The sequence below is a fragment of the Amblyomma americanum genome, chromosome 2 (assembly GCF_052857255.1).
Source record: "Amblyomma americanum isolate KBUSLIRL-KWMA chromosome 2, ASM5285725v1, whole genome shotgun sequence".
Taxonomy (NCBI): Eukaryota; Metazoa; Arthropoda; class Arachnida; order Ixodida; family Ixodidae; genus Amblyomma; species Amblyomma americanum.
This window is the reverse complement of record NC_135498.1, coordinates 205,495,687-205,510,786: the sequence shown is the minus strand read 5'-3', so window position 1 is coordinate 205,510,786 and position 15,100 is coordinate 205,495,687. Positions and strand designations below refer to the sequence as shown.

Genomic DNA, 15,100 nt, shown 5'->3' with positions numbered 1-15,100 from the left:
ATGTGCATAGGTGGTGACTTCTGGAGTGGACTGTGATGTGGACTTTGTAGATTGACTGTGTGCATAGATGGTGACTGCGGGAGAGAATGTGTGCTATTATAAGACTGCGCATAGCGGGGTAGATGCGACAGCCTTTAGGACATTCTTAATATAGTAGGGGCGTTACGGTAGAGCAATTGCGGCAGATAAAGCGAGGCTAACACAACCTGTAGCATTCAACACCTCAACCTCAACCTTTGCAAGCTTTCGCGTGGTTCCTTGTCTTCGACGCCATAGGAAAATAGGTTCATCCTTTTGCTGTTATTTTCTAAGTGATCTATTTTCTTGGCTGCCATGTCGACTTTTTCCGAACGTATTTGCGTACCGCTATATATAATAAATGTCTCGCGGTCTTTGGCTTCGAGAACGGCTATCCTTGATTCCATTCTATCTGATGAAATGAACGGCGGCAAAAACAAGGACACTAACGAGAAAGAGACAAAACATGCCCTTATTTCTTGTCTCTTCTTTGTTAGCCTCCTTGTTTGCGCCGCCGTTCATTTTATCATGCACCACATCACCCCTGTATGTTGTTATTCTGACTGAATCTAACCTTACCTTAAGTCACCCATTATGTTTTCAAGCTTGCTTTGTCTTTCTATTATGTCACTTAGCCTATTAAGAATTGTTTCCTGACCCTATTGCAAACTTTGACGGATAATAGGCATTTGAGGACCGGGGATTTGTTCAATGTCAAAATACAGCAACAAAAGTTTGGCGCCGAACGGCTTTATTGACATAACTACATCGCATATCCTTTGTGGGAAAGGCAGGGGCAGCAAAAAGCGATCGTCACTTCTTTAGCATAAGAACGCAAGCCTTACCTGCAGTGTGAAAAATTGCCTGTTTAGAAGCATGTTCGTGCCGTTGCCGCTGCCTATCCCACTGAGGTAAAAACGGTACGGATGGGGCCTTTTATGCTGAACGTCTTGAAGAATGTCATGTGATGTCCCTGTCGATGGATGATATGGGCAATCACACCAGGATTCGTGCGGGTTATAATGAAGATCTGGCAGGTGGTGAATTCCATGGCCGCTATTTTGAGGAGGGTGTGTATTTGGCACCGAAAACATGTCGCTGTCAGCAATGGCGGAGAGCAGCAAATGCAGTGTGAAAAATTGCCTGGTTAGAAGCATGTTTGTGCCGTTGCCTCAGCCTTTCCCACTGAAGTAAAAACGATACAGATGGGGCCTTTTATGCTCAACGTCTTAATGAATGTCATATGATGTCCCCGTCGATAGATAATATGGGCACGGCAGCTCAATGGCAACGCACTTGGTGCGGCCCGTCGCGTCGCGCCGATTCTGCTGAGCGAGAGCGTGACGCGAGAGTTTACAGTTTCCGCCGTCGGGGCGCCACTACTCCGGGACACTTTGCAGTGGGGAGAGCGCCCGAGCGCCGCAGAACCAGTGGGTATCACGTGTCGCAGCGTGTTTTTTTCCCATTCACTACTGCTGTATTGTACGTGCGCACGTGTGTGATCGTGTACGGTGTAAACAGATGTTTTAGCACATGCAGTGCCATGCCGCGCAACTGCTGTGTGCCGCTGTGCAGCACCAACGCATGGAAAGATCCGACGATCCGATATCATGAATTTCCGTGCGATCCTCAGCGGCGGGCAGCATGGTTGAAGAACATTTCCCGGGAGGGCCCGGGTTGAAGAGGCACCAAGTGGGAGCCGAGTGATAAATCGATGGTATGCTCACTGCACTTTACGGACGCGGACTACAAGAAAGAAACGAAACTGAAGATTCTACTTCCGACAGCGGTTCCGACTGTGTTTCCGAACTACCCAAATGACATGCAAAAAGAAAGTGAACAAAGAAGAAAGAAGAGGCCACGAATTGACTGCTCTGCTGACTGCACGGCTAAAAAAAAGAGCCCAAATGTGAGTGGAAATGAACTTTTTGCAGAGGCATGCACAGGAGTTTCTAGTGAAAGTGCCTTGTTAGTCAAGAATGTATACCAGCTCACATTAAAAGCCGGCTGCGATAATTCTGGGCTGGTTGATGAAGCTTGTCAGACAACATTCGATATTGCGAGAGTGGTAGATGATGCAAAGAAGATTGAGCGCAGGCTGAAAATGAAAATAGCTCGTCAGTGTAAAGCCCTACAAAAGCTGCAAGCGAGCACGACAAATTGAAAGAACGTTTGAAATGGTACGAAGTAAACAAGGAGATTCAAGATTTCAAGAAGGTAATAAAATCATCCGAAGCCGAGGACAAAACAGCTCTCTTCATCAAAAATCAGGTTTCTAATTGCTGCAAGCAAAAATCAGTGTACAATGAACCTGTCATGAGAGAGTGTGTGTTATGGAAAGCGTGCTCAAGCAAGGGCTATGAGAATGTTCGCTCGAGAAGCCTTTTCAAGCTACCGTGTCGTACCACACTACACACTACAGAAATATGTGGATCATTGAACAGGAGAAGTTGGAGTCACATCCGTCATCAGAGAACGTCTTCGTGTTGAGTACGAAAGCCTGAGTGTGCCGCAAGAGGCTTTCTGTTCACTCATCATCGATGAAATGGCGATTGCACAAAAAGTATTCTATGACCGGGATGTTGACAAGGTTTTTGGCCTCGTAGACGTCGGCTCTACAGAGCATACTACAACAGTCCCTCAGGTGGCAAATCGCTTGCTGTGCTTTGTTTTGAGAGGATTGTCGACACCTTACGTTATACCAGTCGGCTATTTTTTCACCCGCTGCCTGAAAAATGACAAGCTTCATTCTATGACTATGGAAATAATGAAAACAGTGGAAGAACTTGGTTTTCGTGTGGCTAGAATTGTGACGGACAACCATCAAACTAATGTTGCCCTATTCAAACGCCTTTCAGAGGATGGTGCACTTGCCCACGCTGTACCTCACCCTTTTAGGGAAGGTGATCCACTCTTCTTGTCCTTTGATCCAAACCATTTAATCAAGAATCTCCGCCACAACTTCCTAGAAAGGGAAATGGTAGATGAAGGGCAAGCCATTCGAGGTGGATTCTACCTAAGGAAACTTTTTGAAATTCAAAGTCAACTCCTCCTTAAGCCCGTAAGGTTCCTTACACGGGCTCATGTTGAACCAAACAACCTCGAAAAAATGAAAGTGCGCCGGGCCATGCAAATATTTTCTCCGCCTGTTATTGCCACTCTCCAGTACCTTCAAGAAAACTCAAAGTGCCACCCGGATGCGTCTGAATTTCAAGACTGCTCTGCAACAATCACCTTTATGAGGATGATAGCAAAGTGGTACGCTCTACACAACATCGCTTCAGTGAAGCCATGGAAACAGCAGGAAGAATCATTCACTGTATCTGACGACGAAAGACTGTCTTGGTTAGAGTTGGACTCCATGTGCTATGTTGAGGACATTCAGATACAAGGCGGCAGGTCCAAACGAAAACTCACCAAGGAGACATACGAAGCTACGCTCTTGACAACAAGATCAACAGTGGCACTAATTGAGTACCTCCTGGATCACGTCAAGTAAGTGTCTTCTCAGTGGAGTCTTTCACGCCCATACTATTGCATTTCATTTAACTGAATCTCTTGTATTTCAGCTTCCGCTATGTCCTGACACAAGCTCTTAACAGCGATCCTGTTGAATCGCTCTTCAGCAGCCTGAGACAATTCAATGGTGGAAACGACAGGGTCGACGCACGGGCGGCAGTGTTCACATCAGGAAAACTGCTGAAGGTACCATCTGTAAAAAAAACAATTAGGCAGGTGAGGAGTTATATATTTTGCCATTCTTTATGCAGGTTGGAATCCTGCAAGCAGCAAAGACAGCAAATGCTCCCATGAACTCCGAGGCGAAAGCAGCTGTTAAACTTCCCATCCAGGATGGTAAAACTTATGACTTGTCAGCTGCCATCTCATCTGCAGCCAAGGAGCTCTCGAGTGAGCTTGAATTCATCACTATGTGGAGTGAGCCGGTAGCTGACATAGAGTTGGCACCAATTGTATACCTGGCCGGTTACGTTGCACGTGCATGTGAGGAAAATGTGCAGTTGGTTTACAAGTTTAAAAAATTGGATTAGGCTTGCATTTATTTGTCCTTTGTTTAGATGACTAATTCATATACATATATAAACTGAAATATGCCTGAACTCTTTTAGTACCGTTTTTCATTGTTATGCTCGTTTTCAGGTGGCTTGTGATTCCTGCAAACTCCTTCTTCAAGCAGCGAGGCCAGCTGGAGCAATTTATGGATTGATACGCAACGTTGACGATGGACGGCTAAGGTACCCAACAATGGAAGCAGGTGGCCTGTGTAAGCTTGTATGCACCTTTGTCACCAAGGTCATGAAGTGCTCGGACGTGAGAGGAACCAGCAGACTATGCAACACCTTGACGTCCGCAATACTTCCTCATTTCACACAATGTCCGGCGTTGACTTGTGAAAAAGAGGGTCGCAACCACGCTGAGGACCTCTGCAAAGTATTTTTGAGCAGGCCGATAAGACCATTGTTGACGAACTGGGCTAGCAACCTGAATTCGACAGTGGAAAAAACTTTGCTTACACATAAACCTCTCTCGAGGAAAGTTCTGCGCTTGTAAAGCTTTCAGATTCTGTGTACATGAACTTTGAAATGAAAAGAACTGGACTCAACTTACTGACTTCTGGTTGTCGTGTTTTCTTTTCGACCATTGATGTAGACTAGTAGTGCCCATTTGCAAAATATTTCCCGCGTATACCCGTGATCCGGCTGAACTGTAATGCTGTAGAATACTGCGTGTCCAGAAATGTAAAACAGCGTCGATCATCGGCTCTAATTGTGAACCAGACTGATCAGAGTTCGGACTTCTTAAAACAAGCATTTTTATGCTATCGAGCTAATATATGCAACAAGTTAATATAGCGAATAACCGGCTTCCAGTGTGTAGAACGCGAGTTACTGAACAGGAGAATGCTCGAAGAAGCGCACCCAACATAGGTGCATTCCGAGGCAAACTGTCGCTGACAAGCGCAGCGATGCTGACGTACTGCTATCAGTAGCAAACCGCCAGTTGGCATTACCATTCATATTTTGTGAAATACCGCTACGCAGCTCTTTTTTTGCAACAAATCAAGCGCTGAACGCGCGACCGCTGCAGGCGCCCGCAACTGTCCCGGAGCAGTGGCGCTGCTGCGGTGGCGATGGGAACTAGGCGCGTCAGGCCTCTCTCGGCCGACGCGACGGGCCGCACCATGTGCGTTGCCATTGAGCGGCCGCGATATGGGTAATCAAACCAGGATTCTTGAAGAATATAATGCAGATCTGCAAGGCGGTGAATTCCATGGCCGCTATCTTGAGGAGGTGTGTCCTTGTCACCTAAAACATGTCGCTGTGACCAATAACACACAGCAGCAACTGCAGTTGAAAAATTCCCTGGTTAGAAGCATGTTTGTGCCGATGCCGCTGCCTTTCACACTGAGGTAAAAACGGTACGTATGGGGCCTTTATTCCGAACGTCTTGTATGGTATTGGTAATCAGACCAGGATATTTGACGATTATAATGAAGATCTGCCAGGATGTGGATTCCATGGCCGCTATCTTGAGGAGGGTGTGTCCTTGTCACCTAAAACAAGTCGCGGTCATCAATGGCGGAGAGCAGCAACTGCAGTGTGAAAAATTGCCTTGTAAGAAGCATGTTCTTGCCGTTGACGCTGCCTTTCCCACTGAAGTAAAAACAGTACGGTTGGGGCTTTTATGTTGAACGTCTTGCAGATCGAATGTCATGTGGAGTCTCCTCCATCGATGGATGATATGGGTAATCAAACCAGGATTCGTACGGTTATAATGAATATCTACCAGGAGGTGAATTCCATGGCCGCCATTCTGAGGAGTGTTTGTCCTTGTCCCCGAAAATATGTCGCTGTCACCAATGGCAGAGAGCAGCAACTGCAGTGTGAAAAATTGCTTGGTTAGAGTAATTCATGGTAAAACAGCGCGGAAAAAACACAAGGACGCAACAAACACGGCGACACGAGCGCTGTTCCGTCCTTGTGTTTTTTCCGCGCTGTTTTACCATGGATAACAGTAACCAACTTGCTCAGCTTTCCGTACTTCTAAATGTTAGAGTAATGTTCGCGCCGTTGCCGCTGCCTTTACGCTGAAGTGAAAACGGTACGGATGGGGCCTTTTAAGCTGGTCGCCTTGTAGAATACTATATGATGTCCCCGTCGATGGATGATAAGAGTAATCAAACCGGTATTCATGCCGGTTGTAATGAAGATCTGCCAGGCGGCGAAATCCATGGCCGCTTTCCTGAGGAGTGATTGTCACCGAAAACATATCGCTGTCACCAATGGCAGAGAGCAGCAGCTGCAGTGTGAGAAATTATCTGGTTAGAAGCATATTGGTGCCTTTGCCGCTGCCTTTCTCACTGAAGTAAAAGCGGCACGGATGGAGCCTTTTATTCTGAATGTATTGTGGAATGTCATGTGATGTCCCTGTCGATGAATTATATGGGTGATCAAACCAGGAATCGTGCCGGTTATAATGATCTGCCAGGCGGAGAATTCTATGACCGCTATCCTGAGGAGGGTTTGTCCTTGTCACCGAAAACATGTCGCTGTCACTAAAGGCGGACAGCAAAAACTGCAGTGTGAACAATTGCCTCCTTAAAATAATTATCGTGTCGTTGTCGCTGGCTTTCCCACTGAAGTAAAAATGGAACGGATGGGGCCTTTTATGCTGAACGTCTTGTAGAATGCCATGTGATGTCCCCGTCGATGTGTGATAAGGGCAATCAAACCAGGATTCTTGACGATTATAATGAAGATCTGCCAGGCAGTGATTTCCATGGCCGCAATCTTGAGGAGGGTGTGTCCTTGTCACCGAAAACATGTCGCTGTGACCAATAACGGAGAGCAGCAACTGCAGTGTGAAATATTACCTGGTTATAAGCATGTTTGTGCCGATGCCGCTGCCTTTCACACTGAAGTAAAAACGGTACGGATGGGGCCTATATGCTTAACGTCTAGCAGATCGAATGACATGTGGAGTCTCCGTTGATGGATGATTTGGGTGATCAAACCAGGCATCATGCCGGTTATAATGAAGTGCTGTCAGGCGGTGAATTCGATGGCCGCTATCCTGACGAGGGTTTGTCCTTGTCTCCGAAACCAGGTCGCTGTCACCAATGGCGGAGAGCAGCAACTGCAATGTGAAAAATTGCCTGGATAGAACAATGTTCATGCCGTTGCCGCTGCGCTTTACCTCTAAAGTAAAACAGTACGAATGGGGCCTTTTAGGCTGAACGTCTTGTATAATGTCTGCTGATGTCCCCTTCAATAGATGATATAGGTAAACAAAGCAGTATTCGTGCCGTTTGTAATGAAGATCTACCAGGCGGTGAATTCTACGGCCGCCATTCTGAGGAGCGTTTGTCCTTGTCACCAAAACATGTCGCTGTCACCAATGGCAGAGGGCAGCAACTTCAGTGTGAAAAATTGTCTGGTTAGAGTAAGGTTTGTGCCATTGCCGCTGCCTTTCCCGCTGAAGTGAAGACGGTACGGACGGGGCCTTTTATGATGATCGCCTTGTAGAATATTATATGATGTCCCCGTCGATGGATGATATGGGTAATCAAAGCGGTATTCGTGCCGGTTATAATGAATATCTGCCAGGCGGCGAAATCCTTCGTCGCTTTCCTGAGGAGGGATTCTCACCGAAAACATGTCGCTGTCTCCAATGGCGGAGAGCAGCAACTGCAGTGTGAGAAATTATCTGGTTAGAAGCATATTGATGCCGTTGCCGCTGCCTCTCTCACTGAAGTAAAGGCGGTTCGGATGGAGCCTTTTATTCTGAACGTCTTGTGGAATGTCATCTGATGTCCCTGTCGATAGATTATATGGGTGATCAAACCAGGAATCGTGCCGGTTATAATGATCTGACAGGCGGAGAATTCCATGGCCGATATCCTGAGGAGGGTTTGTCCCTGTCACCGAAAACGTGTCGCTGTCACCTAAGGCGGGCAGCAGCAACTGCAGTGTGAAAATTGCCTGTTTAGAATCACGCTCGTGCTGTTGCCGCTACCTTTTCCAATGAAGTAAGAACGGTACGGACGGGGCCTTTTACGCTGTACGTCTTGTAGAATGTCATAAGTGGTCCCCGTCGATAGTTGATATGGGTGATCAAACCAGGATTCTTGCCGGTTTATTTGAAGATCTGCCACGCGGTGAATTTCTTGGCCGCTATCTTGAGGATGGTGTGTCGTTGTCACTGAAAATATGTCGCTGTCACCAGTGGCGGAGAGCACCAACTGAAGTGTGAGAAATTGCCCGGTTAGAGTAATTATCATGCCGTTGTTGCTGCCTTTCCCACTGAAGCAAAAGCGGTTCGGATGGTGCCTTTTATGCTGAACGTCTTGAAGAATGCCATGTGATGTCCCCGTCGATGTATAATAAAGGTAATCAAACCAGGATTCTTGACGATTATAATGAAGATCTGCCAGGCGGTGAGTTCCATGGCCGCTATCCTTAGGAGGGTTTGTCCTTGTCACCGAAAACATGTCGCTGTCATCAATGGCGGAGAGCAGCAACTGTAGTGTGAAAAATTGCCTGGTTGGAATAATGTTCGTACCGTTGCCGCTGCCTTTCTCACTGAAGTAAAAACGGAACGGATTGGGCTTTTTATGCTGAATGTCTTATAGAATGTCATGTGATGTCCCCGTCGATGGATGATAGGGGTAATCACACCAGGATTCGTGCCGGTAATAATGAAGATCTGCCAGACGGTTATTTCCATGGCTGCTATCCTGAGGAGGGTTTGTGCTTGTCACCGAAAACATGTCGCTGTCACCATTAGCGGAGAGCAGCAAATGCAGTGTGAAAAATTGCCTGGTTAGAATAATGTCCGTTCCGTTGCCGCTGCCTTTCTCACCGAAGTAAAAACGGTACGGATGGGGCCTTTTATGCTGAACGTCTTGTAGATTGTCATTTGATGTCCCCGTCGATGGATGATATGGGTGATCAAACCAGAATTCGTGCCGGTCAATATTGCCACACTATTGACTCCTCTAGTGGCGCCATACCGCGGCTAAACTGCATTTCCTGGCAGTTGGCAAGCCTTGGGCCATCTCGGGGCTAGATGTTTGGTTGTCATCTCTCGTGCTGCCTGCTACCTTGCGCGTCCAAACAACGTCTTGCGTGTATAAGTAACGCAAGTAAACCAGCCCTGCTTACGTCAACCGTTTCTCGGTGATATATTTGGTGGGGCAGCTGGGTAACGGCCCATGTACGCTGACCTCGATGACACCTTTGACGTCAGTTCTCAACGCGTGGCTACAACACAAGTCCACAAGGCGAGCCGCCGCCTGCGAGGCCTACACCCCGAGTTCCGCCAACTCACAACATTGGCAAGGGCCATGACGTCCACTAAGGCTACCCAGATAACTCAACTCAGCATTCCGGGAATGCCCCACCGTTCGTCCTCCACACACCTGGGTCGCCCCCATCGTTTCACGGTGAGAAGTTCGAGCACGTCGAAAGCTGGTTGGCCAGCTTTGACCGTGTGGCGTGTTTCAACGATCTGGACGGAGAACGCAAATTGCGGAATGTCTACTTTGCACTACAGGACTCGGCCAAGATGTGGTATGAGAGCCACGAGGCTTCCTTCACTAACTGGGAGGTATTCCGCCGTGAACTCTTAGCCACGTTCAACACGAGCGAACGAAAGAAGGCTGAAATCGCCTTGCAATCTAGGTCGCAGCAGCCGAACGAGAGCGTCTCCATGTTCATTGAGGACATGACGCGACTTTTCAATCGCGCCGACCCTGGTATGCCCGAGGCCAAGAAGGTACGCCACTTAATGCTCTGCGTAAAGGAGCAATTGTTTGCCGTACTGGTACGTGACCCGCTAAGAACAGTGTCCAATTTTGCCAAGGAGGCAACAAGCATAGAGCGTTCTCTGCAGGAACGTGGCGCGCGCTACTGTCGTCAGGCGAGTGTAGCAGCCGCTCACCACTGTATGCCTACGTCGCTACCCTCTGAGCCGCTTCGAGAGCTTGTGAGGAGCCTGGTACGCGAAGAACTCGAGAAGCTTCGCTTCGAAGCTCCATAGATCAGCGTCGCAGCCATACCGGACGTGGTCCGGGATGAAGTCCTGCGAGTTGTTCAGCCGCCACCATCTCCGCAGCCGGCGCCCTACGTGATGACATACAGTGAAGCACTACAAAGCCGTCCTGGGCGAGTGGCGCAAGCCTTTTTCATCGTCACTCCTTTGCCTTCACTGCGGTATCCAATTGCAGCTGTACCCGCCGTACCGCAGGAGTCCCGGTCTGCCATGAGAAAAGCGCATGTTTGGCGTATGCCAAACAATAGGCCACTCTGGTACCAATTCAATTCAATTCAATTTTATTTTCCCATGTATACATGGTGAGGGTCGAGGGAAAAAGCCAGAAAATTTGGCTTGACATGCCCCTCGGCCCCTACATTGCAGGGCAGCAGGCAACATACATACACAAAAATCATTAGAAAAGACAATGAGAAAATGAAGCGTACACAAAAAATGATAACAAAAAAGCAACAGAAAAATATACTGCGCCGAAAAAATTTTCATTGGTTATTCAAATCGGATCAACACTTCATGGAACAAAAGAGATAAGGAAGCAGTGAAAGCATGATGAAATCTACAAAGTAGCACATACGTCCTGTATATTTTTGCGGCTTGCTCGTGATACATACACTTTTGCGGCATGAAACTTATTTGAAAGACTGGGCAGCGTGTTTGCTAGGCTATATGTACCATATATTGTGCGGCATGTTGGAATATGCTACAGTTCGCTGTGTCTGCTAGGGTAAACTTGTACATTTAGCGAAAGGTGTGCCGTGTCACGCAAGTAATTCACATTTTGTCTTAGGTCCTTCTTATATCTTTCAGCCATCCTAACATTACACATTTCAGATATTTTACGGCATTGAACTGGCGGAATAAGTCGCATGTGTTTATATCTTAACCGACGTTGAGTATTGCACGTAGAGCCTTCTTCTGTAAAACGTAAATCTTATTTTTATTGGTACCTGTAGTTGTTCCACAAACTACGCGCGCATAGTTTACTTGGGACATAAACAGCGAATTATACAGGAGAAGTTAAACTTTGCATGGAAGTAAGTAACGATGCCAGTTAATGATACCTGTGACAAGAGAAAGCTTACTGACGACAACGTTAACATTATTATCCCAGCTTAGCTGGCCGTTGAAATATACCCCTAATATTTTATTATTGTCTACAATTTCTATCTTTTCCAGACCTAGGTTAAGATCGCATGGTAGAATATGTTTTTATTTGTTGGTTTGAATATAACAGCCTTAGTTTAAGTTACATTAATTTTCAACTGATTATTAAGGGACCATAGATGGAGTGCACTTAGTGTCTTATTTGCCTCGTTTATTATATCTCCACATACGCTTGATGAGAAAAACATTGAGACATCATCTGCATACATAACACACTTCGCATGCAGGCATTGATTAACGATATCATTTATATATAGGTTAAAGAGAAGCGGTCCAAGGATACTTCCCTGAGGTACGCCAGCAGTTACATTTTTTACTGGGGATTGACAGATATTAATACTTACAAATTGAAAGCGGTGTGCAAGATATGACGAAAGAAGCGCATGAACACGACCCCTAAAGCCGTAGTCGAACAGTTTTGCCAAAATTAAATTATGACTGTTGCAGTCGAAAGCCCGCGAAAAATCTATAAAAACACCAAGGGCAAGTTTTCTTTCCTCGAAACACTGTAAGATATACTCTTTTTGGCTTAGTAATGCTGTCTCGGTAGATTTATGTTTGATAAAACCAAACTGCGAATCTGTTATTATTTGGTGTTTGTCACAAATGCATGATATTCGCGAGTGGATAAATTTTCCCAGTCCTTTAGAAAAGCTTGGAACCACGGAAACTGGCCTGTAATTTCAAACACAAAGCTTATCTCCTTTCTTATACAAAGCAGTCACTTTAGCAATTTGCATGCGCCTTTGGAACACTCCGCAGGGAGCCCGGCCACATCCTCTGCCACTGCCCCTACCGCGGAATGGGTTTTGGGGGTTTTCCCCCTGACGCACCTCGACCGCGCTACGGAGAACGGCCGCGGGATATCGAGCAATATCTGTCCGATAAAGTGCAGCCATCGACCTCGCAGTGATGCCAGTGCCGGTGGCCATCCCCGAGGCGGTTTTCTTCACCAAGCCGCCCGTCGTCTTCTGGCCAGTTCAGAGGCACGTCCCCACATCGCGGAAACTGAAGACGGCGTCCTCCGGGGATCGGCCCACCGCTATTGGACCAAGTGAAGAGCCTCCACCCGATGATCAGCGGCCACGATCCGACCGATGACTACTTGACCTCACGACTTCAACGACGGCACGCTGTGACCGACTGGTTTCTGCCGAAATCGACGATTCCCTGCTACGATCTCACAGACGACCTCACCCGACGCCCTAAACGACAACGACGAGCTGTGACTGACTGGTGTCTGCCGAAATCCCAGTAACCGCTGATAACCGCGAAGTGACCGCCCTTGTGGATACCGGCGCTGATTTTTCTGTAATGAGCAGTCGGTTAGCGACGGTCCTCAGAAAGGTTCTGACTCCTTGGTCCGGACCGCAAATCCGCACCGCCGGCGGCCATGGGGCCACGTCGATTGGCGTCTTCACGTCACGAATACAGATCCGCGGTGCTACTTTTCCTGGTTGCTTTGCTATGCTGCCCGGGTTCTCCAAAGACCTGATACTCGGTTTGGATTTCCTTCGGGAATACGATGCCGCTATCAACCTTTAGGAGCTGGTCGTGTCATTTTCCAGTAAACCCTCTGTTAGCGGTGATCCCGAGACACGCAGGGCTAAGTTACGCGTCTATGACGACTACGTTTTGATCCCGTCAAGATCCACCTTGTCTGTTACCGTAGATTTCGAAAACAGCACCGGAATTCGTGGCATCGCTGAAACCAACATGTCGCTGCTCATTGGTCAGCAAGTCTGTGTTTCTCGAGGAATGCTTGAGCTGAACAATGGCCGAACCGAACTCTTGGTGACCAATTTTGGCTGTGAACCTCAATGCTTTTCTGGCTAAACCGCTGTTGCGTATTTCGAGGAACTCGGCGAATTCGCATGACAGCACGCTTTGTCCGGAGCCCCGGCATGAGTGGAGGAACCGACCACTCCCATAAAACTGACGTGAACCCAAACCTGGCATCTAATCAGAAACGGTGTCTGGAAAGCGTTGTCCAGTCTTTCTGCGACTGCTTTGCCTCGACCTCCTAGGTTACGCAGACACCGCTCACAAAGCCCTGAATTATAGTTGATGCCAACCAGCGGCCGTTATGTCAGCCACTTTACCGGATCTCTTCAAATGAGCGTGATGCCATTCGGCGCCAAGTTGAAGAAATGCTCCAGGACGACGTGATACAGCCGTCAACGAGCCCGTGGGCGTCGCCTGTTGTTCTAGTAGCAAAGAAAGATGGAACGCTACGGTTCTGCGTTGATTACAGACGTTTAATCAAGGTCACAAAAAATGATGTTTATCCTCTCCCGCGTATTGATGACTCCCTGAACCGGCTGCGCCACGCCAAGTGCTTCTCATCACTAGATTTACGAAGCGGCTATTGGAAAATCCAGGTGGACGAACGCGACCGGTAAAAGACCGCCTTTATTACACCGGACGGTCTGTACGAATTCCGGGTGCTCCTTTTCGGCCTGTGCTCGGCTCCTGCAACCTTCCAGAGGATGATGATCACCGTTCTTGCCGATCTCAAATGGCAGTCCTTTCTCGTGTACTTAGATGACGTTGCCACCTTCTCTGACGCGTTCGAAGAGCACCTGAGACGCCTGTGCGCTGTGTTCGAAGAAATTCGGTCGGCCTGTCTTTCCCTGAAGCCCGAAAAAGTGTCACTTCGCTTTCGAAGAGTTGAATTTCTGGGCCACATCGTGAGCGCTAAAGGGGTTAGCACAGACCCTGATAAGACTGCTGCCGTGGCTGCTTTTCCCGTGCCCGCCGATAAGCGCAGTGTGCGCCGCTTTCTGGGTCTCTGCGCCTATTATCGGCGTTTTGTGCTGAACTTCTCCCAGATCGCTGATCCCCTCTCCCGACTCACGAAAGATTCCAAACCGTTCTTCTGGGGCCTGGAGCAACAGCAAGCCTTTGCAGACCTCCGCACTCATCTCCAAAGTACGCCCATCCTTGGACAATTCGACGAGTCAGCCGACACTAAACTACACACAGACGCCAGCAACATCGGACTCGGTGCGGTCCTTGTGCAGAGGCGATATGGTCTCGAACGCGTAATCGCATACGCGAGCCGCACATTGTCACGATCTGAGGCGAACTATTCCACCACCGAAAAAGAATGCCTGGCCATTGTGTGGACAGTAACCAAATTTCGCCCGTACCTATATGGCCGCCCTTTCAGTGTCGTCAGTGACCACCACTCGCTGTGTTGGCTGGCGAACCTCAAAGATCCCTCGGGACGGCTTGCACGCTGGAGCCTTCAACTTCAAGAATTCAATGTCACCATCGTCTATAAATCTGGTAGGAAGCACAGTGATGCCGACTGTTTGTCTCGTGCTTCTATCGAGGACAACCGAGCTGACCCCAACGACGATTCTGTTTTTCTTGGCGCCATCTCCACGTCCATTCTTATTCAACAGCAAAGAGACAACAGTGAACTACGGCCCCTCATTGAGTATCTAGAAGGAAGCGCTCAGTCTCCCCCGCGAATCTTTTTGCGCGGGCTGTCGTTGTTCTGTTTACGTGACGGCGTCCTGTATAAGAAAAACTACAGTCAAACAGAAGCGGTCTATCTACTCGTCGTGCCTACGGCCCTTCGCTACGAAGTCTTGCAGGCAAGCCATGATCACCCATCTTCTGGCCACCTGGGTTTTTGTCGAACTTTGGCACGAATACGGCAAAAATACAACTGGCCCAAGGTTGCTGCAGTTGTGAAGCGTTACGTAATAAATTGCCGCTAGTGCCAGCGTCGCAAGACGCTGCCGACTAAGCCAGCTGGCCTACCCCAGCCTATTGATCCACCTCAGGGCCCCTTTCATCCAGTCGGCATGGACTTACTCGGCCCATTTCCGGAGTC

At 48.1% G+C, this 15,100-nt stretch overlaps 1 protein-coding gene across 1 annotated transcript in view; it reads left to right on the top strand.

Annotated features, from left to right (window-relative positions):
* The first annotated feature begins 2,563 nt into the window (after positions 1-2,563).
* LOC144120337 (uncharacterized) overlaps positions 2,564-15,100 on the top strand; it is a 32,299-nt gene continuing 19,762 nt past the window's right edge. Inside the window, exons 1-5 of the mRNA XM_077652710.1 lie at positions 2,564-3,513; positions 3,588-3,723; positions 3,789-4,031; positions 4,177-4,467; positions 5,740-5,782. Of these exons, the coding sequence (XP_077508836.1) occupies positions 2,564-3,513; positions 3,588-3,723; positions 3,789-4,031; positions 4,177-4,467; positions 5,740-5,782 (1,663 nt within the window). The remainder of the gene's footprint in view (positions 3,514-3,587; positions 3,724-3,788; positions 4,032-4,176; positions 4,468-5,739; positions 5,783-15,100) is intronic.